The sequence below is a fragment of the Kryptolebias marmoratus genome, linkage group LG16 (genome assembly GCF_001649575.2).
Source record: "Kryptolebias marmoratus isolate JLee-2015 linkage group LG16, ASM164957v2, whole genome shotgun sequence".
NCBI classification, from domain to species: Eukaryota; Metazoa; Chordata; class Actinopteri; order Cyprinodontiformes; family Rivulidae; genus Kryptolebias; species Kryptolebias marmoratus.
The window spans coordinates 9,570,148-9,594,544 of NC_051445.1; the positions used below are offsets into that span (position 1 = coordinate 9,570,148).

The window sequence follows — 24,397 nt, forward strand, 5'->3', positions numbered from 1 at the left end:
ACTGATCGGTTTTCTGCTGAGTTATTAGACAGCAGGGGATACATTTTCATTGTTATGCTGAAGATACTCACTCATTTTTATCCATAAAACCTGATGAATTCAATCAGTTACTTAGATTACAAGCTTATCTTGAAGACATAAAAACCTGGATGACTCTGAATTTTCTGCTTTTAAACTCAGACAAGACGGATGTCGTGTTTTTTGGACTTGAGCATCTTAGGAATAAACTTTGCAGCCTTTCACTCCCTCTGGATGACATTAATTTGACTTCCAGCTCTAATGTAAAGAACCTTGAGGTTATTTTTGATCAGGATGTCTTTTAACCCCCACATGCTACCAGAACCACTTTCCTCTACTTACATAATATTACTAAAATTAGAAACATCTTGCCTCAAAAGGATGTCCAAAAACTCATCCATGCATTTATCATGTCTATGCTGGACTATAGTAATTCTTTATTAGCTGGGTAGTTTTGACAACAATCATATTTCACCAGGTTTAGCTTCTCTCTATTGGCTCCCTGTCAAATTCAGAAAAGAATTTAAAATTACTTCTATCGTACAAAGCTCTTAACAAACCAGGCTCCATCTTATATAACATATCTTTTGTTCCATATTTTCCAAACAGAGCACTTTGCTCTCAGACTGCAGGTTTACCTGTGGTTCTTAAAGTTTCTAAAAGTAGAACAGGAGGCAGAGCTTTCAGTTATCAGGCTTCAACTTCCAGTTTCTGTCCGTGAGGCTCCGTTTATTTTTAAGACTCAGCTAAAAACTTTCATTTTTAATAAATGCTATAGTTAGGGCTGGATTGGGTTTCCTGATCTATCCTTTAGTTTTGCTGCTATAGGCTGAGACTTCAGAAGGACAAATTGACCACATCTCCTCTCTCTGCTGCTGTCTTTACTCTCTCTGCTCTCCATGTTTGTGTTTGTAATTATTTCTGTCATTGGCGTGTTTTTCTTTGTTTTTCTTCCCTAGAAACTACACCTGGACCAGTCATTCTGTTTGTTTGTGTCTCTTTCCTGTCTTCTCTGATACCAGCCGGTCGAGGCAGATGGCTGCTCCTGGTTCTGGTTCTGGTTCTGCTGGAGGTTTCTTCCTGTTAAAAGGGACTCATTTCTTCCCACTGTCACCAACCTGCTGCTCAGGATGGGAGACTGTGACGAAGTGAAGATTCAATGCAATCTGCTGGTTTCCTTAGCCAAAATAACATTGACAATTAGCTTTTATAATGTTTGTGAAAGTTTTTGTACAGCGCCCTGAGACGACGTTTGTTGTGACTTAGTGCTATGTAAATGAACTGAATTGATTTGAATTGAACTGATTTGTGGTTTTCCTTAATGATGTGTTTGTTTTTTTCTACATGTAGCAGCAGAATCGCAAGGAAGAATGAGATTTTACATCCCTGACTATTTTGTTTTTATGACACAACAGCTTTTTTTTACTAGCTAGCAAGTATTTTAAATTGTTACTAACTAAAGATCCAACTCAGATTGCTAAGTTGTCTGGTTTGTGTGACATTCCTTATCAATTTAACTAAAGAAATGTCAACAAATTGCTCTTTGAGCCAGGCTTCTTGTAACAAAGTTACTAGCTAACAAGTAGAAACTACTGAAAAATATTCATATTAGTTATAAAAAAAGAATAAATCTAAACTTGCAGAAAGAAGCAGAGAAAGATGTTAGTTAAGTTAAGTTAAGAAGATAGAAGAGTTCAGAAAGTCTTACTAACACTAAACCAAATAAACTCGCCTCTATAAAGACTAGAAAAAGGTTTATATTTTCTGATGCACTTTAGTGAAATATCAATTTTTTTTCTTTATCTGTTTATTTTGATTGCCTGCCACCAAAGGCAAATCTGATCTTATCAATGGTTAAAACTAAGCCAATTAAACAGACATTGAGCTACAATTTGGTGTGGTAGTAGCTGAACATTATTCCCACCACATACTCCAAGCAGTATACACAATTTTCTTTCTTAGCTGTAGCTGCTACAAATCAACACTGTCTGTCCACTAGCAAAATATCTCATTAACCACTAGACATAAATAAGTGTAACTCAGAAAGTAATCATTGGCTGTACATTTGGATCATCGCAGTTAAGATGATATAAGAAACTAGAAGCACTCGGAGGGAGCAAACCTCCGCCAAGGCCATAACATCATTAAAAATGAATCCGATCCAGACTGTGATCCAGACCACCACTAAAATTTAATCAACTGCTTCTTGTGACAATTACAACATCTCCTGAAAATGTCATCAAAATCTCAAACCAATGCTACCAAAAACATGACCTCCATGGTGGAGGTAAAATTACTATAACTCTATGAATCTGACATACTGTATATTTAGCTCATTTTGGTGAAGTAGTAGCTGAGAGTCATCCTCAACACATTCCCTGAGCCATTAACACAAGATAATTTTAGTTTAAAACTCTGGCATAAAAGGTAGCGGGTGATATGCATTTCTTTAATAAATGTTGGGCCTTTAATTTCCATAATAGTAGCAGAAAAATCCTTACTTTCCTAACTTTTAAAAGGCAAATGTTATAGCATTGAGTGTTCATAAATCCCAACTTTTTGCACTCCCTTTTTGTGTGTCTTCGTCCTGGCTTGTCTCTGCTAACAAATCCTTTTTCCTGTTTTTGGTTCTCTTTTCTAAGCTCCATCTCACAGCCCGCCTCACCTAAACTCCACTTCTCCAAATCCAGGGCCAGCGCTGCTGTCGTCACTGCACTCGACTGAGCAGAGGTCAACACTTTTAAACCCCAGAGCTTAATTTATCCTCGCTGCATCATAATATAAACCCAGAAAGTAGGCAGCGCGCACATTAACACACTTACAAGCCCTTTTTTTTTTTTCCTGCTCCAGATATGGATATGTAAAAGAAAGACTCGGTTTAATTGTCTGAATCTTTGTTTTTAAAGATTTACCTGGAAAAAATGTATATTTTATCCAGCTGATCCCTGTTGGAAACTTTTTATTTATCACTTGCTTTCCTGCAACATTTTATAACTGATGAATAGATGTTACTATTTTTTGGCAAGTTTGCATTAACACAAGCTTGGGATTTGATTTTTATTTTATCCTCCTTGTTCATGAAATACATCCTTACAGCTGAGACACAATTTACAGCAACCATTTTTCCTGTAGAGCACATCGAGCACGCCATTATTCCCAGCGGTCTGGGTGAAATGTTGCTCCTGCTCTCACTTTCTGCCTGAAAGTGCCATTTCATGACGCAAGCCGAGCTGTTTCATAACTAATACAGGTGATTTACTTGGTTAGATAATGTGGACCAGCTGTGGAGCGCACGCTCTCTAACGGGGGGAGACAATTACGAGCAGGCTGCAGATTTTAAGGGTTTGTTTTGTTCAAATGTTTAACGAGAACTGACAGGGCAGCACTTGGAGTATGACTCGTTAATGACTCTCAGCTACATCTACACTAAACTTTAGCACAATATTTGTAGAATTGACTGAATTACAGCCATTTGTTTGTGTTCTGTAAAGTGAATTAGATGTGGAGGCCATCTTTAATTGGATTGACTCCAAAAGATATAAATCCATCAGCTATTTTCTGAAAGTTTCATTAAAATCCATCCAGTGTTACAAGACATATTTTGCCAACAGACAGAGTTGAATGGAAATAGTTAATGGCAAAATTTTAAACAAAGATCTTGTTAGTGCTCAGAATATGTGTTAGGGGTCAGCCTCAGCTACTACCTCACCAAGTTTTAGGTCAAAATCTGTAAAATTGACTGAGTTTCAGCCATTTGTTTGTGTTTTTTAAGGTTAGTTGGCTGTAAAATCAAGTTAAAACACTGAGATAATAATGTTTAGTAGACAGCTTCACCCACAGCGACAGTATGGAATGTAAACTGTCTGTCTGCACAGTAATTATAAAAGTTTCTCTGAATGCTGCAGTTATCTCCTGCCTTTCCATCCTCTGATTTCTGCTCAGCCTTCCTTCACGTTCTAATATTAACTTCATCTCAGGTTTACAAAACAAAAGCTCCGGCCTCTCGCAGATCTTCTAAAAACGACCCCAGCACCATAAATAGCCATGTTCCCAGGTCTGCCGTTTCTTCTCCCCCCTCGCTCCACACTATTATTATTTCCATCTTGACTCAAATTTACCCCTGCTCAGGTCCTGTGACCCCCACAGCCATGTTTGGTTTCCTCCTGGTTGTAATTTTTGCCTCTTTTACCTCCACTGCCCCCCTCCCCTCCCTCCCTGCCCCTCTTTTCTGTCCATCCTGGGTTTTATCCCCTCATCACTGATCCCCCTTCATCCCTCCAATCCTCATCTGTTCCTCATAGGAGCAGTGGACGGAGTTAGTGGCGGACAAATATCCCACCGCGCGTGTGTGTGAGGCACCAAAAGTGAATGAGTGGAGGAAACGGTGGTGACCCACAGCCCAAACCTATGAAAACACCCTGAGGAAGAGCGCAGGAGGAAGATCAGCTGAAGATCCACCTTGAGGGGAGAGTTGGACTGGTGAGTGGGACGCTCCCAGGGTTGAAGCTCGTGCAGTTCGATTTCCTGCTCCCAATCAAACTTAAAGGTGAGGAAAAACAGAAATCCAAGGCTAGAATCACTTTTAGCAGCAATATTTTAAACCATCTGGCTAAAAACTTCAGCTTTGTACAAATTATTTTCACTTCTTGCACGTCATCCTGAAGTTGTAAAGTTTGTTTTAAGAAGGCAGTTCACTCTCAACCTGAAGTCTTGTGTCAAAACGTTCTGTATTATTATGTGGTCAACAATATATTGCTGCAAATTCTATGCAGATATTGGTGTCTTGTATTCTTTCGTGGCACAAGCAACAAGGGGATTTACATGAGAGCGGTATGCTGGTATTATCTTATGGACTCATAATCTGAGTTAAAAGCAAATTCTCTTTATTGTGGGACTCTTAATACTATCAGATACACTCTGCATGATAAAACTGAACTAGTTTGTTTTATTGATGCATTAATCTGAGTGTGAAAGTAACATTCAAATTATAGCAATTTACATTTTAAAGAGGGAAATTTGCTTTGAGAACAGGCGTGGATATTTAATTTTCTGTGGGGTATTTTTTTTTAGTTTTTAGATAAACTTGTAAACAGTTTTTACTTTAAAGCAGTAAGACTTCCAGACCCACATTTCTATTTTGCTGCAAAACATAAAATTAGAAGTCTAGAATCCTACACTTGCCTGAAATTTAAAGACATATATTCAGAGGTTTCAGAGAAAGAGAATAAATGGGATTCTTTCAGTGACTGAGCTTCATTTTAAGATAAATATGCAACAAACTTTTAGACCCAAACCCACAGGCCCAAAAACAAACACATCCTCCACCTCTCTCCTGTACTCGCATCTCTCCCCCATTCAGCCCCCGTCCATCTGCCCTCCTCCTCCGTCTCATCCCGCTATCCTCTCCCCCATCCCTTTCTCCATCTCTTATCCAGATGTAAAGAGCAGTCAATAATCGGATGAGAGCAGATTTGATTCAAAAGGCTTCCCTTAAAATCTCAGCCAGTTGGATTTAAAACTCGCTCTCCTGTTTCGCCTCTTACCCTCCACCTCTTTAACTCCCTGCCTCTCCTCCCGTCGGCCTCCTCTTCTTCTTCCCTGCGCCTGGGTTAATGCACTTTACCGTCCCAGAAAACCCCACAGTAGTTATTTAATCACATCGGGGCAGAGGCAGGGTCCTGGGTAACAGAAGGGTAACAACAATAACAACAACAAAAACACTTAGTGGAGCTATTTTCACATCTGGAACAAAGGAATAAAATCCTCTGCTCAGGAAGGACATCATTAGTTTTTCAAAGCTGCTGCACCGTGAAGGCCTTGAATCATAACTTTTAATTTTATTTCAGCACATTTCAGGCCATCGCTCACTCACTTTAGACTGACAGACAGCGTCCAGCAGCACGCAGTTAAGTCAAATCTTTCTTTTGGAGAGTTTCACTCCCGTCCCCTCCTTTCTCTTTAAACAAATTAGACGCAAATCCATTCGGTCATGTGTTATGACAATGACTCTCATTCAAATGGTGAAAGATCGAGAGAGATTGTTGCAGGGACAAATAAAATCAGTGCAAGCTCAGATGTGAAGGTAAGGTTTTGGAACTGGTTTCCTGATTTTGGGAAATCATTTAGAAGAAAAAGAATCTTTGTGAGAATAGCTCATGTCCTCTTTGGGCTCCTCTGTAGTCTGGTTTTGACTCTGTTACTGCCTCTTCTCCTGTGTGCTGATTACATTTGTCACACTGCATGAGTTTGACCATTAGGTGATTGGTTTACTTGCCCATTTTAATCATGACATTACCAAATTTAATAGCCATCAGCATGATGTGAGGGCTCAGCAGAGTGTCAAACTGCATGGACTCTCTTATCTGTGTTGTGGGCTGATAGAGAAAGAGCTGATACACTCACGACATTACTACAGGACATACAGGTTTGTGTGTACATTCAGGGTGAGGATGTGTGCTCTCAAATGCTGCACCGTTTGAAGAACAAACTTTTACTCTTCATGCAGCCTGTTTGTGTGTGTGTTCACCTGAAGGTGTGTCCTGTGGGTTTCTCTGCGAGTTCCTGCGTATTTACGAAAGTTTGCAAAGTAGACGAGGGCTTGTTTGACTTGCAAAATAGAAGTTACTTGGAGTCTGGTGCTGGGAAAAGATAACAAGCTCAGGTAGGTTCGATTTCAGCATGAAGTTGTAGCACAGGAAGATAAAAGAAAGGTATGAGTCACTGTTTTTTGGTTTTATTTTGTAAGTGAAGTCTTTTTTTAAATTTAGGATTCCAAGCTTTGCTGACATCTTCACTGGTCTCCACTGGTGACACTACCTAATAACAATCACCATGGGTGAAATGGAGCAACTGAGAAAAGAGGCAGAAAGCCTCAAAGACCAGATCAATGTGAGTAGACTCTTCCACGTCAAGAATTATTTCATTTTATTTACGACTTTTATTCTTAGAGTAATTAATAATCCTCTCAAAGCTCTCTGATATGATAAAACAGATTATTTTGTAGATCCAGGGACCTCATTGGTTGGTTTTGTACTCTTTTAGGCAGCCCGTAAGGCTGTTCAGGACACCACTCTGCAGGAGGCGGCAGCTGGGGTCGCTGTGGTGGGACGAGTCCAGATGAAGACCAGGAAAACTCTACGGGGTCACCTTGCCAAAATCTACGCCATGCACTGGGCCACGGATTCAAAGTAAACACACAAAACATGGGAGGATAGCATTTATTTAATCTCTTGGATAAAGTTTGATGTTTTGTTAAATTGAATTAAGAGCATTAAATAGAATAGGAGAATCCAATCCAAATAAACAAACTTGGGAACACTTAATTTTCATACCAAATAATTCTTAAATTGACGTGTTTAATCCTTTTAATTTCAAATTACTCCTTCAGGTTGTGTGTGAGCGCTTCGCAAGATGGAAAACTCATCGTGTGGGACAGTGTCACAACCAACAAGGTGAGAAAGAGCAAAACAAGCAAACAAAAAAGACTCTTAACAACGCAAATAAAAGAGGAATTCATCCTTCAAAGTAAGCTAATTAAACATTTTAAATATGAATTTTGAACCTGATCTAATTGTGGTAAAAATGATGATGTTCATTTATTGTCAGACACACCAAACTTTAATGACTCCATAAGCAAAAAAGTTGAAAAACACATCTGTGAATGATCTGTGAATTAACAAATTTGCTGACACAATTACCTCTTATATTTGCCGTTGCGTTTTTTTTGTTTGTAAAAATACAATTTTTTAAAAATGCGTATTATATTTTTTGTTCATATAGCTCAGAAAATTCTGGAAAACGTTTTAATGTTCTTTGCATGTACTACAAAAATCAATTATTGAAAAGGTTTTCTTGAACTTTATCAAATGGTGCAGTTTAAAAGCGTTTACTTCAGTAGTTTCCCAAATATATTAACATGCAGTTCTAAAGTATTGATATGCTTTCAATGTAAACAGAGCACTTTTATCTGAATAACAAATCTGAAATACGTGCCAAAATACATCAAAATTGGCAGATGTCTCAATCCCAAATGGTTCTTTTATGGACGTCACCATTGTTGACCTACTTTCCGTCACTTCAGCTGTTTGAGAAGGTAAACATCCCTACATGATGTTGGGCAGCTGTTCACAGATTTTCAGGACACACCAGCTGAAGAACAGTTGTCCATGTTTTGTTTTATCTTTTATGAATAGTTTTTATGACCTATCTTCGTGACATTGCAGTGAGTACTTTTAAGGACAAGTATACCTGTCCCCTGTGTGTACCCAGGTGAACGCCATCCCCCTGAAGTCGTCCTGGGTGATGACTTGTGCCTACGCACCTTCAGGAAACCTCGTGGCCTGTGGGGGTCTGGACAACATGTGCTCCATCTACAACCTCAAGGGCAAGGATGGGAACGTCAAGGTGATGCGTGAGCTGGCTGCACACACAGGTGGGACACCATTTTATTTTATTTCCTTCGCTTGTATTTTGTTTTAGGGGACTGATTTGGATTGTCTTTGGTTGACTAGGTTACCTGTCCTGCTGTCGTTTTATCAGCGACACGGAGATCATCACCAGCTCAGGCGACTGCACTTGGTAAGAAGACAGCTGGTCAAACACGCCGCTCGTCCATGTCCACATTGAAAACACGAATAGTTACTGAATGTGATTCATCTCATTCTAGCATACTGTGGGACATTGAGACGGGGACCCAAAAGACTGTGTATGGCGGACACCAAGGAGACTGCATGTCCCTGGCTGTTTCCCCAGACTTTAAGTTTTTCATCTCAGGGGCGTGCGACTACACATCCAAGCTGTGGGACATCAGGGAGGGGACATGCAGACAGACCTTCTCAGGCCACGAGAGTGACGTCAATTCCATTGGGGTGCGGCTGAAGAAGCAGAACTCTGTCTGTGCATCCTTCAAGTAATCCTGTTCTGTGACCATTTTGTCTTTTGTTTTCCCCCACAGTTCTTTCCCAACGGTAACGCAGTGATAACGGGATCTGACGATGCCACCTGTAAACTGTTTGACCTGCGAGCCGACCAGGAGCTCATCACCTACCAGGACTCCAGCGTCATGTGCGGGGTGACCTCCCTGGCCCCCTCTCTGTCTGGACGGCTGATCCTGGCTGGCTACGACGACTTCAACGTCAACATCTGGGACAGTCTTAAAGCTGAAAGAGTGGGTCAGTACAAGAGGAAATCCGTAAGCCAAATTAGAAGCTGTATGCTACGTGTTCTAGGATGTTTTTCACGTACGCCGTTTTTCAGGTGTTCTGGCTGGCCACGATAATAGAGTGAGCTGCATCGGCGTATCTGCAGACGGGATGGCGTGCTGCACAGGATCCTGGGACAGCTTCCTGAAGATATGGAACTGAGGCCGCTCCTCGGCAGCGAGCAGAAAAAGAGCAGTCGACGTCCGCTTTGCAAAAAGTGAAGATTTAAAAATAAATTGTTAGAGGGAGGAATGAGGAGCCACATAGGGTGAGAAGAGGGTGTCTTAACTGTGCCAAGTCCTGTCTGCTGTTGGAGGATTGTAATGCAAAGGTTTTCTCTTCTCACATTATGGGGTTAGAACAAAGCAGTGGGGATCAAGAAAAAAATATTCAGAAATAGTAAATCTGTGGTTTAAACAGATAAAAGATGCACATTTATTGCAGCAATTCCAAAAACACCCATTGATAATTGCCAAATGGTAGCACACTGGATGAAACAGAATTGCATACAGTCTGTGTAGGGACGCAGAAGCTCTACTTTTATATAAAATCATAGGTTGCATCATATAAACAATTGGAGCGTTCACATTAATATTTCAGACTATGACTTGTTCCTTGTTTTTGTAGATTTGTTAGATACCTGAACTTTAATCATGCTTTTTATTTTCTAATTTTAATTGAGTTTTAGTTTGCAGATGTTGTGTTTGTTTTGTATGTGACGTTGATGGACATCTATCAGGATTTGGGATCATAATTGGGCCTCAGTAGCTAAGACTACAAAGTGCTTAAACTGACAGATGGGAAAATATAAAGATCACTAAGCGCTTACAAAAAAAAAAAAAATGGAGCATCGTCTCAAAACTCCTGATCGTCTTTGAATTATGGAACACCTATTGTGTGCACATGAGCAGTACATTTAAATATCTGCTAACTTTTCCCATTGCGCAACAGGTGAAACTGAAGGACAGTTTGTGTACATAGAGCAAAAGGAAAAAAATTAAATGCATCTTTTCTTTAACTTGATTCACACCGTACAAAGTAAAACTTTCATATCTAATAAACAAGTTTCTGCTTTATATTTGTCTTGGTGTCATTTTAACAAGTTGACTTGAATTTAATTTTAATCACTTAGAAAAGAATTGAACCACAGGTTACTTTCACAGCAAATAACTAATAACTTTTGGTATTTGAAGTTCTTTTCTGAATTTAGGTGTATTGATGAGAATAAAACCATTTTCTTGCATAAAAAGACAGGTTGAAGCAAAGCTGAGGAAACAAGCTTTTATTTAGTTGAAAGGACAGAAACAATCAGCATTTTTACAAAGAAGAACACATTTAAAATAGAAAGGTTCTTGGACAAAAACAAAGCACAAGAAGCATTGATTCAATACAATTAAAATGTCAAATATGTACAGTTTTTACATTTATAAAGTGATTGAGAAAAAAAAAAAAAGGAAAAAGGCATAAAACTTCAGATTCTGGCAGTTAAAAGCCTTACACACACTTCATTTTTTTGTTTGGAAGAACTGTGCAGATAACAGCACATTTTAGGAAGTACACAGGGTGACAGATTCTGCAGATGCTCATCTGTTCTCCTTATCTAGACACACTGCCAGCACCCGGCGGTCCATCTGTCCAAGCCTCTGTTTGTCTTGGTTGGACACCTTCAGGTTCATCTGAAAAATAAAAAGACAAAATGTAACCTCAAATAAAAAAACAAAACAAAAAAAACCTATACATTTAAAATCACATCTTAATAGGAGTTGATATGGATTTGAATTACTTGTGAAAGTATTTGCGTACCTGAGAACGTTGTTCCCGAGGAGAGTTGAGGATCTGCAGAGGGGAGCGGCCCTCAGAATCTATGAAGAAAGAAGAATTTTAAGCGAAAAACTGAAGCAACGCCTTCTACAAAACACACAAGTGTACATTTTGCCAACCTTTCTGCCTCAGTTTTCCAGGCGGTCTCTTGTTTTCATTGTTTGCGTTCTTTACAGCCACCCGGATGGCGAGAGGAGACTGGCCTCCTTTTCCGCTTTTCCCCTGCACTCCTCTGGCTCTCAGCCCAGTGGCACCGAAGCCTTTCCCCAACCACTGTGGCTTAAACTCCAGCTGACTCGGGCTCTTTGTGTCAAAGGTGGGGCAGCGGATGCCTGTACACGCCTCTGCCTGCCCTGATGGAGAAGATCCGTTGGTTTCCTCAGAGGATGGCAGTGTCCCTGCTTCCTGGGGAACTGAGGAATTCTTCTCATCATTGTTAGGGGAAGACTCAGGTTCAACTGTGATACAAGGAAGGGCATACGAATGGTCCACGCCGTCGCTGAGTGGTTCCACCTCTACCGTAGATTCTGGGAAATTTGCATGAAATTCACGATGAACCTCTGCAAAGACCTGAGCTGCAGTTGCCCCCTCATGGCACGTTATCAGACTCATGCTCAGTCTCTTGTGTAGAGGGGACTCTCTTGCTTCCTCAGCCTCCTCCAGACTAATATCCGCTTCAGTTTCTATCTCCACCTCCACCTGAGGCTCCTCGAGAAGCACAAAGGGGCTTGAATCACCGATCTCCAGAGGAGATTGAACAGGGGTGGCCAAGAGGTTAGCGTGTTCAGCTAGCGAGTCAAAATGGTCAGCCAGCTGAGGTGTAAGAAGGGGCACAGTGGAAGCCAGCTCTTCATCCCCGAGGACCTCTTCCACAGAATCATCGAAGCGTTTTGGAGGGTCTTCAGGGGCTTTGCCTTCAGCCTCATTGTGAAACAGCATGCCCAGACGGCGAGCGAAAGACCCCACTGTCACTGAAGGAACAAAAAAAAACAAAAGTTAGATTTTTGTCCATGAGAAAAAGATCCACGCTAAAAATCCTACAATATAATTACTTCTCATGACTTCTCTCATGGGGGTCCGGGAGATGCCAACAGTGGGTGAGCGTGGATCGCTCATGGGAAGAGGACACTCATTTTTCACCTCAGCAGATGTTTTGGACTCCTGCCCAACCTACAAAAAGACAAGGCATTTTTGTAGCTCACTTTTCCCCTCAAAGTGTACATATCTGGTAGGAAAAAAAAACCCTAAAATAAATAAATAAATAAATAAATGAAATAAACTTACCTGAATAGGCGTTCTATCAATCCCAGCTGTGGGAGAGCGTGGATCTACCAAATGACTAATGTGCGTTTTTTTGACGACTGGTTCTGCTTTTGTAGCAGCCGTTACGACCATCTTGCTCTCACTTGATCCCATGATGCTTAATAGAGGTCACCTGAATCAAGGCTAAACAAAACAAGACGCATCAGAACAGACTAAATAAAACCATGCAACACACCACACAACGCAGCCTATGTCATAACGTCATAAAATATACACCTAAATAACATTAAATTGTGCATCTTATTAGATTTACAAATAAATTTCACCCATACATTTCCATCAAAGTACTGCTAGGTTATCTACTAGCACTGTAAAACATTATAGTAAGACTTCAAAAAGCACAATGAAGATGATAAATGCATTTAATTTGATTAAACACTAGTGTAAATAAATATTTATTTTGCAAAAACCCAACATTTACATCCTTCAAACTATTTTATTGACCAAAACAAACATTTTGATTGCATTTTTATCACTAAAAACTAATGTAGCTTAGCATTATTTATATCTGATTAGCTTCTAAGCAGTTTAGTCAAGGTCGAGCCAGGCAAATAGAAGTTTTTGTTTTGATATATTAAAATTAAGGGAAATGACAGCAGTAGTGACCGTTTTCAGTCCAAGCGTGGTTCAGTCCTGGCTTTTAAAAAGTAAGTTTACGTACCTTAAACGCGACAAAGACCGACAAACAACTCCGCAGCTCCGTAGCTCCTCTCACTTAAAACTAGCGATAACCAGGATAACCCCCGACTTTTAACAGATTTAAATGGCGGCGCTGCGTGCGTGCTGCTTTTAAATGAACCAATAGGCGCGAGCTACAGATGCGCTTCCTCAGTTCTGATTGGCTAAGAGAAATGCATTCTGCAACTGGGCGGGGCATCACCCTGGCAACACGTTTGAAAGGTAGGAGAAAAACACGCACGCGGTGTTTAACGTTTCAAAATAAGAGGAGAAATGTTTAGCTAGGGAAAAAAAAGAGCCACTCCCTGCGTCTTTTAAAACGGTAATTTTATGGAGCTAAAACACTGCAAAATAAATAAATAAATAATACAAATAATGATTGTTGTATGGTTAATTTAACAACTTTATTAAAAATATTGAAACTGCTTTTTAATTACCAGATCACAAAATAGGCATTTAGTTTTTGTTTCTGTTTTTTAAATTAAATATATATTTCTATTTTTATCAAAATAATACAGCCAAGTAATTTCAAGGACATTAAAATTTACCATTTCACTTCTTGAACCTGAAAGCATACCCTTTTTATGTGCATACAGCATAATTTTTAACAAATAAAATATTTCCTATATGTATAATATGAGTTTAGATTCTTGGCACAACTGTAAATTTTCTTCTGCAGGTAAATATGTGTGTCATACAGAATATTATGGTAGCCAAGTCAATTTATTTACAGATTAAAGAAAAACAACAACTGTCCAGCAGATGTTTGGAATCAAAGCTTTATTGCTGAGTATTATCTTAACCATTGCAGTCAGGTTATAAGTAGCCTGAACACAACTGTAGTGCATCAATTATGTTACAATACGCAGATTGGCATAAACTTTATTTTGCAATGAATCAAGTTGTTGTTTGACAAGAACAATATGAAAAAAAAGCAAAAGGGAGAGAAGCCGAGAAAATCCATTTCTAATTGTATGATGCCGTTTTACAAACCAACGGACACACAACTGAGTCTCACGCAACACACTCACACACACACACATCTCGTTATAGCAACAGTCCTGCTGGTCATCAGTTCACTGTCATGGCAGATAAATGGTCACTAAACAATTAAATTAAGTATCAAACAAAAAGTATTAAAGTATTAACAAAACTGCAGCACTTTAGATTTGTGTTTACTCTCTGGAACTGCATAACGCTTTTCTTCATGAGCACTTCTGGGTGAAAAGCAGCACTCCTATTTATACAGCACGACCGTACCTTTAATCAGCTACAACGTACTGATGTCTAACGAGACCAGGGAGAGTACTGAGTGTGTCTACACAACGTGACAGACCTCACTGGCTGCCGGTGACAGAAAGGATGCACATCTTTGTCTTGTTTAACTTCGATTCAGTCAAAGGGACATCCATCTAACCTGTTCTTTAGACTAGACAAGAGGACAACGTGAGGACTGCCACATTTTTACTACTGCTGGTTGCTAATCTCCAGGTGAAGACTAATACTGTATTACTTGCTAGTGCTGAATCAAACATAACCACATGACAAAGATGACATGCCACAAGATGGATATCACAGTGTCTTCCTCTATCATTTCTTACAAAACTGTTATCTGCACCAAGTTCCGCTTCTTGCCGCACGTCAGTCACCCAAACATTTACCTCCCAGCAGAAAACATTCACACTCAATAAGCTCCCCCCTGGCTGGTCCTCATTCGGCTCCACCGTCCACCTCCCCGTGGCTGAAATGAGCCAGCAACGTGTCCAAGTCTCGCCGGTCGGCTGCGGCGTACAAAGAGCTCTCTCCCATCATGCTTAGAGCCATGCGTAAAGTGGACCAGATGTTGTCGGACATCACCGTGGCAGCTGCGCCTCCGGGTCCTCTGGCGGCTCTCGATCCGTCGCCTGCGGCCTGTCGCTGGAGAGACAGAGCTTCGAGGAAGTGCTCCACCGCCTCTCTGAGGACGAAATATTGTTGGTGTTTAAACAACATTCGCGATACTTCGATAACAACCTGAACAGAATATAATTCTAAAAAAATATATTACTTGTATTAAAAAGGAAAATTGGTTATTTTAAAAACATTTTTCTTGAAACAAATGATGGAACTGAATTCAGAAAATATTGCTCATTTGTGAGAAAACATCCTAAAATTAAAAAAGTAAGGTACAATCAAGCCAAAATAACAAATAAAAACACCAATAATCCAATAATTTCCTACTTTCTGAATGCTGCAACACACACACACACAACTCTCCTGTGACTTAACTAAAATTCAAAACATAAACAAGAGTGCATTTGTTTTTATTAGCAAATTGTGTTGCAGCTTGAGCAATAAATTGAAAGGTGAAATTAAGCTGCATATTCTGTAATGGATTAAAACCACTTCACCTTTTAATATGATCTGCATTAACAAGTCTTATAAAAGACATTCTGCACTCATTTGTCATTCTGAAGTTATTATATTAAGGTGTTGGCATCTATAAATCCACAGCCACCTTTAGGAGGCAAGGTTGTGAGCCGCAGACTTAATCAACTTAAACACAGATTATCTCCTTACGTCCTAATGTTTTCCATCTAATAAAAAATATTCTTACTTGAACAAATGCAAGGCAGAAATCCTTTAAAAAAGGTGCCACATTTTCATAAGAAATATTTATATTAAAAAGTTTGCGCCCTCACCTGTGTGCGCTCAAGTTAACACAGCTAATTCCCAAGTTGTAGCGACTGCGGACGAAACCTGGCTGCAGTTCCAAAGCTCTCCTGTAGGCGGCAACGGCCTCTTCTGACCGGCTCCCGTTGGCCAGAGTAGCTCCCAGCTTGTTCCACAGCAGGTAGTCCTTTAAGAACCATGAAACAAAAAGGGACGAGCTCAGGAACATAAAGCTCTTTCACAAAACAGTTCTCTGAAACGACCAAAAAGAACCAGTCTGTCTTTTTGCTGCCTCTGGCCATTTGTAAATCACCGATGGAGCCGGCCACGTTCCGCACACTGAAGCGAGCATCACAGAACCAAAAGAGGCGTGGAGAACAACGCATTAAATGTGTGACGGACTTCTCTCTTATATTGTTTTTAAACCTTGATGAATTAACTCAGTTTAGCATATCTCTTTGTGGTTAACTTTCTTTTTTTTAACTAAATATAAAGTTGCTGTGCCTCATAATCGATCTTCCCTCGATAATAAATCTGTTTGTTGTTTAATTCAATGACCGGGTGGCTCGCCGCCTCGGTCCATTTAGACATCGCACAGAGGTGGCCAGGTGGGGTCGAAGTCCCAGCCTGAGGCGTCTTGTCAAAGAGCCTGTTCTGACCATGCTGTGAAAATGGTTTAATGTCAGCGTTGACCTCGACACTAACCTGAGGAGTGACGGAAAGAGCAGCACTGAAGCAGTCCACTGCCTTGTCGTACTCCCCACTGAGGTTGAAGAGGACGCCCAGACCACACTGCAGCTGGGGGTCGACCTGCGAGGGGTCCGAGTTGGCTGCATGTAGGAACAAGTTCTGGACATCATTAAACAAAGATCTGTTCAGGAGAAACAAAAGCAAAAGAGCAGAAAGAATGAGACATTATGGTATGAACTCACCTCAAATCCTCATTTAAATCTAAAATCATCCTGTGTGCACCGTACTCACTCTGGCAACAACGACCCGAACCTCTCCTTTTCTTTTTCCCCGTCTCTGATAGTTTCCTTCTGACGCTCCATCTCATGCTGCTCCCACACAGGCTGGTATTTTGGATTGTGCTTCAGCCAGTCACGTAAAGTCTCACAGGCCTGCCTGTGCAGCGATTCATTGGTGAAGCTGACGGCCAACGCCATCAGAGCGGTCAGGTTGTCCTTCTTCAGCTCTATACACCTAATGGGAAAGAGTGACAAGGAGAAGCTAAAAAAAAGTCAAAAATATTCAATCTCTGCCAATTAGGATCTGTCAAACCTTTAATAAGGAACTGCTAATTTTTAAACAACAATCTTTGACCAGCTGTTTGTGTTGGACGGGATAAAAAAACTGGAAAATGTTGGAAATACGTTTAAAATAAAGAGCAAATGTATAACAGTGAAATCTGTCAGATTGTTACAAAGCTTTTCTTACTAAAATTAAAGCAAAATAAGCAAATACATACACCTCAGTTAGCTCAGATTAAAAAATATATCTATGTTGTCTCCTGCTGTTATCTCTTTGGTGCAAAAGGAAGTTTCAGACTAATATTTTACAATTACTGGTCCTGACCTGCGGAGGGCGCTGATTGCTGCAAATTCCTGCTCATTCTCTGCCTGACAGGTTCCCAGATATTGCCAAGCCTGCAATTTAATTAAAAAAAAATAAATAAATAAACTCACAATGTTATATCTACATTCTGTCACTCCTTCATTGTTTAAAATAAAAAGATAAATCAAAGATATGTACATCTGCACCATTTAATCTCTGCTTTCTGAAAAAAAGACTTATTGGTCTATTTTTCATTTAACGCTAGGCTAAACAGGTTGTACGGTTCCCACCAGTTGGTTGTCTGGTTCCTTCTGCACGGCACTTTCAAAGAACCGTACGGCTCCAGGAATGTCCCCCGCCTCCATCCTCTTCAGTCCTTCTGTAAACGGGTCCGGGTGAGACAAGTAGGGGTTGTCTTCTTCAAACTGATACCCCTGCAACAAACAGATTAAAAATGAAGAAACAAAAAAATACCAGACGACCTTCAAAACACAGGAAAGGATGTTGATCGGATTTTGGGTGCTCTGAGCAGCTACCTTGTCATACGAGGAGCTGAGCAGATGATCGTAGTCGGACAGCCAGGGATGGCTCTCTGCGTCTCTCTTGGCCATCTCCTCCCACTCCTGCTGCAGCTTCTCCCAGAAATCCACATCGCTCTGCCAAAATGAAAGACACAAACCTTTACTTACTAGTTTCTTCACATCATTTTGCATTCGAGGCATGTCTGACTTGTGCATATCCAAGAAAAAAAGATCAGTTAATTGGTTGCTGTTTCTAGCAAGTCGGGATCAAGATTAAAAGACGAGTGATTTATTTATTTTTTTTTCCCACTCAAGCAGAATTAAAGCTGCTTGCATCTTCATGCTGACTGCTCCAGAAACTTTCCTTAACTGTCCAAATTTAACTTTTAACTTTTACCAAGTTTTTTTAACCATTACACTTGAAATGAACACGCAGACCTTTGGTTTGAGGTTATTCGTCTTACCTCCACTGCAGCTTTGGCCTGCTGGAAATCCGGCCCAGACGCGGCGAACTCGTCCACCCAGGCTTCAGCCGACTCCTCTGACACCTGAATAGCAACGAAGAGCAATGACAATGGTTGCCACGAGTCCGTACGCGCCGGATAAGAAAACTCTTATGAGAGTGAAAGATGGCGTCTTTGTAAAACGGGACAGATGAAGCAGGAAGTTAATGTAAAGGAAGCAAAGATGAGAGCAGAAAGAACACATAAAAGGTAATTCGCTACAACTTGCTTTTCTTTCTCTCTATTTTTTTGGTAAGAAAGAAAAAACTCATAACAGCAAAGTGGCTGGATGCATCTTTAATCTATGCACAGGATAAAAATCTGTTAACTTCTACTAACATTAAAAACCTCCTGCTGCCGCGACCACACAGGGCCTACCTGCCTGACGACTTTGGCCCACTGCTCTGCTTGTTTAGCTTTAACTTTGTCAATTTGTTGATTCGTCTCTGGAGGCTCCAAGGGAAGAGTCCCTCCCCCCGTCTCTGACAGGAACTATGATGGGAGGCGAGGAGAGGCGGCAAATGGAACAATGTTTTTGAGGAGCGGGTTGGTGGGAAGGTTTTGATTTGGAGGGGTGGGTGGAGGAAGCACAGTTTCAAGTAGAACAGGTAATAAATAAATAAATGAAGGTTGTTATTTGAGGGAATGGCGGGCCAGGAGTTTGAGGGCAGGTCGAAAAATGGGAACAACACGTCAGAGTTAGAGGCCATGGAACAACGTATTCAGTCACAACAAAAACAGACCTGAGAGTGACTTCTGACTCATATGGAAGCCCTTTTTTTACCAAGAAAGGAAAAAAAACTGACATAAATAAGAATAAATGAGAGAATAATAAGTGATAAATGAGAACTGAGATGATCACTTGATAAATAAGGAACAAAAAATGTAGAATTTGGACTTAAAACCTCAGCAAATAAACAATACAAAGATAAATATATATATTCTCTTTATACAACTGCATGATTAGGGAAGCTATTACAACAATTAGCCTAAGTAGGTGCAATGTAGTTAAGAAGAAAAGATGAGCAAGTTGCTTTATTAAACTTCATAAAATTCAAGTAATTCAAGATTTTCAAGAGAAACAGCTAACTTAAATACTGCGACTAGTAATAAATTAAGAACCAATAAAGTGTATAGCAACTGTTTATATGGATTATGTTCTTGCATTTTTCCCTTAAGTTGTCTTAATAATACTCTTGGTGTTGTTGCACAAAATGGATTTTAAGATTCTCAGATAAAACTGAACTTCTTTGCTTATTGGGAGTTTTTCAGCTTAGGAAAAAAAGCAAATTCATAAATATTAACCTCTTTTTATTTATGAGATGAGCTGGATCGTATTTAACTAAATTTTCAGATGTTAAATCCAAATTATTACTAATAAAGTTTAAGTACTGAGTGAAAAAATCCTTGTCTCACTTATTTTACACGTTGACTTATCCGTTCACTTTTATCCCATTTATTTATTAGTAACAACTTGCCTGGTTTTGTTTCATCTACAGTTTTTAATGTTTGAACTTTTTATTCTTGGCAGATATGATCCTCCAGCTTTATGGTTTTAGCAGAAAAATGAGTTGAAGCCTGAAATCTGGCACTGGCCATTTAACATCTGAAATTAGGCGGCAACTGCAGTAAAAATCAAGACCGGAGGAAGCACCGAAAAAACCTGAGCTTGGCTGCAGACACAGGAAACTAAATTAACATGAAGACAAGTTGCAGAACAAGTAGTCTCTCTGCAGCCTTGAGGTTCATATTACAGGGAGACTGTGGCTTCCTTTGGTTGCATTTGTGGAAAATGTTGCGCTGCGTCAGATACTGGGGTGATGAGTCACAAGGCAGAGCCTACGCTGTACAAAAGAAAGTGAACCAATTTGCTGCGTCCCCCAGCTGAAACCATCCCCTCCTTGGTGGGCTGAGACTCATACCTGGTTGAGGTTGGAGGCCCAGTTCTGAGCCTCCTCGGCCTGAACTTTATCTGTGAGCTGTTTGTCTGTTCTGCTCTCCACTGTCACACTGCCCTCGCCAATCTGCCTAATGAATCGCAGGAACTACACAACAATAAAAAAAAAAAAAAAAATGACAACAAAAATGTGTTTACCATCGCTAACTGGTCAGGTTTTGCTATTATGCAGCTAATTTCTTATGAAACTCAAGACAAAAACCTTAAAAAACTAAAAATAAACACGGTGAAACTCGAGTAATCATTGCTCTACAGTTTTAAAGATTTACTTTACGGAAATATTAAAGAAAAAGAGAAAGAATATGGTGAAAGATATGCAAAAAAAGGTTTGACACGTGGTACAGAGATGACGACCGGCAGAAAGGCGCGCTGCTCACCTCTGTGTTTTGTAACTTGGGGTCATCAACCTTCGAGATGAGCTCATTGGCCGTCTGCCTCAGCTCATCTTCAGGCTGATACTCCTTTGTCCTGTCAGATAAAAAAAAAAGGATCAACATGATGCTGGGCTGACGTTTAAGCTGAAGTCAGAGTTCTGTTTCCTAGTGGTTATGCAGGGTGGGATGAATTAATTCAAGCTGAAAGCAGGGCTTTGCCTTTTGTTTGATGCCAGTGAAGACCAAGGCCATTTTTCTTTGCATGAGCTTTCATTATTGCACAAACGCATCCATAACTTTTGAAAGAGCTTTTATCTAGATAAGCGCAACTTAATTATAAAAAGGCAAATGAGATTAACAGTCAGGAAAATGAGAATCTATTACATATTCATTCAACAAGATGATTTTCAAGGTTTCGGTTTGCATTCAGATCCAACTTTCGCTTTTTTTTTTCCCCCTGTGCTTTTACTCCTCCAGACATGCTGCGCCTCTGACCCGGTTTATTAACGTTTATAAAAGCTATTCATTATTTGAGCAGTTTCAAAGCATTTGTCGCTCTCACCATTCACTCTCCTTGTCTCCAAGGTCCCCCAGCCACAACTTCTCCTCAGACTGCTCCAGATACTCCTCTGCCCAGCGTCCAGGGTCTGGAGCAAGGAGAGGAAAACAGTCAGAAGAGCAAAAACTAAAACTGACATGAAAAAGGATCAATCTGTTCTGAACATGCTCACACGGATCTCATTAAGAAAAAACAAAAAGAGGAAAAACGACAAACTTATGGCAGCTCCAGGAAGCTGCACATCGAGCAAGTATCCGGTGTGAGAGACGGACAGGCTCGAACTCAAATTACCTGCAGCCTCAGCGATAAATTCTCTCGTCCAATCAGCATCTGCTGCATCGCCGAGAGCGTTTATTCCCGACGTGGCAGCGGAGTCAGAACCCGAGAGGAACTCGGCTGCCCAGTCACCCGAGAGGGCCAGAGCTGCCACATCTGGAGCTGCGACATGGAAACGTTTAAGCAGTTTGTGCATAACTCAAACCGAGCCTGACTAGGATGTAAAACAGACAATAACAAGTAAAAATAACGAGGAATACCTCTTTGAGGGGCTTGTCTGTAGCTCTGCTGGTCAATCTGCTGCATTTCCTCCAGCAGCTGACCCATGTCGAATGTGTGGGGGGGTCGCGGTGGAGCCTGGAGGAACTCATTTACCAGCTGAAGCAAAAGAATAACATCACAGCTAATTTTAGCAACAATATGAGAATACCTGAGATAAATGTTATCGTTAAGATAATATTCTAACAACCAATGCAAACCAAAACAAAGCACTGACCTCCTCTTCTGTTGCTATTTCAATGGGTGTGGGAGCAATCTAATAAAAAAGGGTACAAAAAAAACCAGAACCAGCAAGTGATTAAATGATTAATCTGAAGAAAAACTAATTTCATTTTATTGTAGGTACCACAAACTCACTGTTGGTGTTGAGCGGTGCCGCCAAGCCCCGTCTTCCTTGGTCATGTGACTGGTCAACTTCATGAGGGGATTGGATCCCCCACATTCTGCCTCCACCAGCTCCCGCATCGCCATGGCAACACAAGGACGAGGCAAACCCGGCCACGCCACCTAGTAACTAAGGCGAGAACGAAAAGATGCGGCGCCAAGTTAGCTTTGGACAATCTTAACATGTATGACGCAGTCGTTCTCTTCCTGCGTCGTGTTGTGTGCCTACACTAAATACTTTCCCCGCCATAAAATCCAAAACATCTTTCCGCAGCAAACCAGAAGGTCGTCTGGGCTGCAGATGCCTGTCTGTGCTCATAAACAATCAGAAGCGAGTGTGGTTAATCTCGTAAAATGGCAAGTAATCTGCAAAGTTCAGCAACAGATGATTCAAACTGCAATCAGAAAATGTTGTGACAACATTTTTAGGCATGACAGTCACTGAGATCAATTTAAAAAAAAGTTTAAAGGTTTGACAGAAAGAAAATGAGAACTTGTCAGGTCTTTGCAAACAAAAACAACAATGTGCAGAAGCCATTAGAAACTCCCTGTGACCTGCAGATTTATGTAGTTCTTCAAGCTTATAACATATTCAGTAACAACCCCTTATTTTAAAACTGTACACAGAACAAAGACAAGAAAGTTTATATTTAGTAAATGTAATTCTGATTCCTGTTTTCTAATAACTCAGAAAAAGAAAACAGCTTTTTTTAAACCAATGGGCCAGAAAAGCATCAGGAAAAATCAGACTCCATCTGCTGTTTTTCATGTCATGTTCTAGCTTTAAGTGAACCGTAAATACCGAGGACACGAAGGCCCAGAAGGGACTTAGATATTTGCTGCACACTGCGCCCAACTAGTCAGCATGTTTAAAACAAAGACGACAGACTGTAATTAGCATTTTATGAATGGATGCAAAGTTACAGGCAGACACAAGCCCTATTAGTCTGATGTTCACTCAAATAATTCTCCAAAACTAGGGCAATACCGTTTCTGTATATAAATCACATTAAATTAAACCTTGCCTCAGCTGTCCTTGTTGATACGCAGCTCCAGGAGTGAACAGCCGACAAATCGTAACATTTGCTGACCTCCGAAAAAATCTCTAACCTCCCTGGTGGGAACGTGCAACACTGAGCATTTCCATCATGAAGATGAGAGGAAATTTAATTCCCTTGTCCATTCAGATCCACTCTTCACCGGAGGGCAAACTAATTGAGTTCACCTAAAAACTCACCACATGTAATATTGCACAACATGCAGGTGGAGTGCTCACTGCTCCCATTGCAGAATGTGGACCGATTCATACACAGCTGCTGCATTATGATTAGGGTCAAAGTAAGAGGATTAGACAGAGATATTAATACAGACATTATCACAGAAAGGCCACCGTGACACCTGTTTTTACACAACAGTTTAGTTGCTACACGATTCACTCAGAGAAAGGACGTGTTTTTATTGAGGATGTCCCAGTTTTATTGCAAAATATAAAGTAAACAAGGTTTTAAAAAGGGGGGTTTAACTGTGCACACCTGTCAGTCAGCGTTCAGGGACTGACTAGCCCGAAGCTAACCGCAGCTACAGACCCAAACAGCAACATTAGCTTCGTTATGTAGCCTACGAGCAGGCTGATAAAACATGAAACTAAAAAGGAGAATTAAACAATTAACGACCGCTCGGCTTTTAAAATTAGCGTATGAAGTGCTGGTTAGTAAGCTATCAGCACAGAGCTAGTGCACAGAGGCCATTCCTGTAGCGAGTACCCAGAAGAGGAGCGCGATTAGACGGGTAGCTTGATGTTCATCTCACCGCCGACAGCTCCTCCTGCGCCGTAGCCGAACAACAGTCGCTCCGCTCCGGTCTGTGTTTCCGTGTCCACCCCGGCTCCTGTTCCCGCAACCGACTCGGAACAAGTCCTTTTTTTCCAGCAACCTTTCCAACACCGACCTCTGAGCGACCGCTTCCTATTTACCTTCCTCCTCCATGACCCGCAGGACCCCTTCCTTCCACACCGACCGCTCGGAACAGCCTAGTAACGTTACGCTTGGCTGCGTATTCTTCAAACGTATTTACGTACGAGGGGGGGACCGGAGCACGGAACAAGAAGAGAACGTACGTTTACGCAAAAATATGTGGGGTAAAAAGACCAAAGTCCAACAAAGAAAGACCTTAGTTACAAAATAACGTATCTGCATGTCTGTGTCACAATAAAGAAAAAAAAACATATATTTCATCATAAGTGTATATCTATATATTTATACACACACACACACACACACACACACATATATATATATA

General features: G+C 40.6%; 3 protein-coding genes across 6 annotated transcripts; 1 reads left to right on the forward strand and 2 right to left on the reverse strand.

Moving 5' to 3' along the window:
* Positions 1–4,320: 4,320 nt before the first annotated feature.
* Positions 4,321–10,292, forward strand: gnb3a (guanine nucleotide binding protein (G protein), beta polypeptide 3a). 2 transcript variants are annotated; one of them, XM_017415437.3, is made up of 10 exons: positions 4,321–4,564; positions 6,551–6,679; positions 6,786–6,906; positions 7,060–7,205; positions 7,406–7,469; positions 8,287–8,449; positions 8,529–8,595; positions 8,684–8,885; positions 8,972–9,188; positions 9,274–10,292. In XM_017415437.3, the coding sequence occupies exons 3-10, from the start codon at positions 6,850–6,852 to the stop codon at positions 9,378–9,380; spliced, it is 1,023 nt and encodes a 340-aa protein (XP_017270926.1). In that variant the 5' UTR covers positions 4,321–4,564; positions 6,551–6,679; positions 6,786–6,849; the 3' UTR covers positions 9,381–10,292. The 2 variants fall into 2 exon arrangements, with proteins under 2 accessions (XP_017270926.1, XP_017270927.1); XM_017415438.3 differs by lacking the exon at positions 6,551–6,679.
* A 192-nt stretch (positions 10,293–10,484) lies between these two features.
* cdca3 (cell division cycle associated 3) lies at positions 10,485–13,157 on the reverse strand. Its single transcript, XM_017415429.3, has 6 exons — positions 13,024–13,157; positions 12,324–12,485; positions 12,092–12,209; positions 11,159–12,010; positions 11,022–11,080; positions 10,485–10,894 (listed from the first exon to the last, which is right to left on the reverse strand). The coding sequence occupies exons 2-6, from the start codon at positions 12,453–12,455 to the stop codon at positions 10,802–10,804; spliced, it is 1,254 nt and encodes a 417-aa protein (XP_017270918.1). The 5' UTR covers positions 12,456–12,485; positions 13,024–13,157; the 3' UTR covers positions 10,485–10,801.
* A 644-nt stretch (positions 13,158–13,801) lies between these two features.
* pex5 (peroxisomal biogenesis factor 5) lies at positions 13,802–24,145 on the reverse strand. 3 transcript variants are annotated; one of them, XM_017415381.2, is made up of 17 exons: positions 23,909–24,145; positions 22,073–22,229; positions 21,933–21,971; positions 21,697–21,814; positions 21,452–21,598; positions 21,164–21,248; positions 20,605–20,695; positions 20,193–20,315; positions 18,649–18,762; positions 18,232–18,315; positions 17,783–17,902; positions 17,537–17,680; positions 17,268–17,338; positions 16,674–16,895; positions 16,398–16,563; positions 15,722–15,879; positions 13,802–14,997 (listed from the first exon to the last, which is right to left on the reverse strand). In XM_017415381.2, exons 2-17 carry the CDS (start codon positions 22,184–22,186, stop codon positions 14,751–14,753), a joined length of 2,043 nt encoding a protein of 680 aa, XP_017270870.1. In that variant the 5' UTR covers positions 22,187–22,229; positions 23,909–24,145; the 3' UTR covers positions 13,802–14,750. The 3 variants fall into 3 exon arrangements, with proteins under 3 accessions (XP_017270870.1, XP_017270871.1, XP_017270872.1); XM_017415382.3 differs by lacking the exon at positions 18,649–18,762 and having other exon boundaries at positions 23,909–24,144; XM_017415383.2 differs by lacking the exons at positions 18,649–18,762; positions 20,193–20,315 and having other exon boundaries at positions 23,909–24,144.
* Between the last annotated feature and the right edge of the window lie 252 nt (positions 24,146–24,397).

What these genes read in the sequence shown, in the direction of transcription:
- gnb3a (XM_017415437.3), top strand. Translation starts at nt 6,850, where the DNA reads ATGGGTGAAATGGAGCAACTGAGAAAAGAGGCAGAAAGCCTCAAAGAC. An exon ending in ACAGTGTCACAACCAACAAG is followed by an intron (nt 7,470 to 8,286) that starts GTGAGAAAGAGC and finishes GTGTGTACCCAG; the next exon opens with GTGAACGCCATCCCCCTGAA. An exon ending in TGAGCTGGCTGCACACACAG is followed by an intron (nt 8,450 to 8,528) that starts GTGGGACACCAT and finishes TTGGTTGACTAG; the next exon opens with GTTACCTGTCCTGCTGTCGT.
- cdca3 (XM_017415429.3), bottom strand. Translation starts at nt 12,455, where the DNA reads ATGGGATCAAGTGAGAGCAAGATGGTCGTAACGGCTGCTACAAAAGCA. An exon ending in TGGAAAACTGAGGCAGAAAG is followed by an intron (nt 11,081 to 11,158) that starts GTTGGCAAAATG and finishes CTTTCTTCATAG; the next exon opens with ATTCTGAGGGCCGCTCCCCT. An exon ending in CTCGGGAACAACGTTCTCAG is followed by an intron (nt 10,895 to 11,021) that starts GTACGCAAATAC and finishes TTTATTTTTCAG; the next exon opens with ATGAACCTGAAGGTGTCCAA.
- pex5 (XM_017415381.2), bottom strand. Translation starts at nt 22,186, where the DNA reads ATGGCGATGCGGGAGCTGGTGGAGGCAGAATGTGGGGGATCCAATCCC. An exon ending in GGGCCTCCAACCTCAACCAG is followed by an intron (nt 18,763 to 20,192) that starts GTATGAGTCTCA and finishes CTCCCATCATAG; the next exon opens with TTCCTGTCAGAGACGGGGGG. An exon ending in CTCTTTCCGTCACTCCTCAG is followed by an intron (nt 15,880 to 16,397) that starts GTTAGTGTCGAG and finishes TGGTTCTTAAAG; the next exon opens with GACTACCTGCTGTGGAACAA.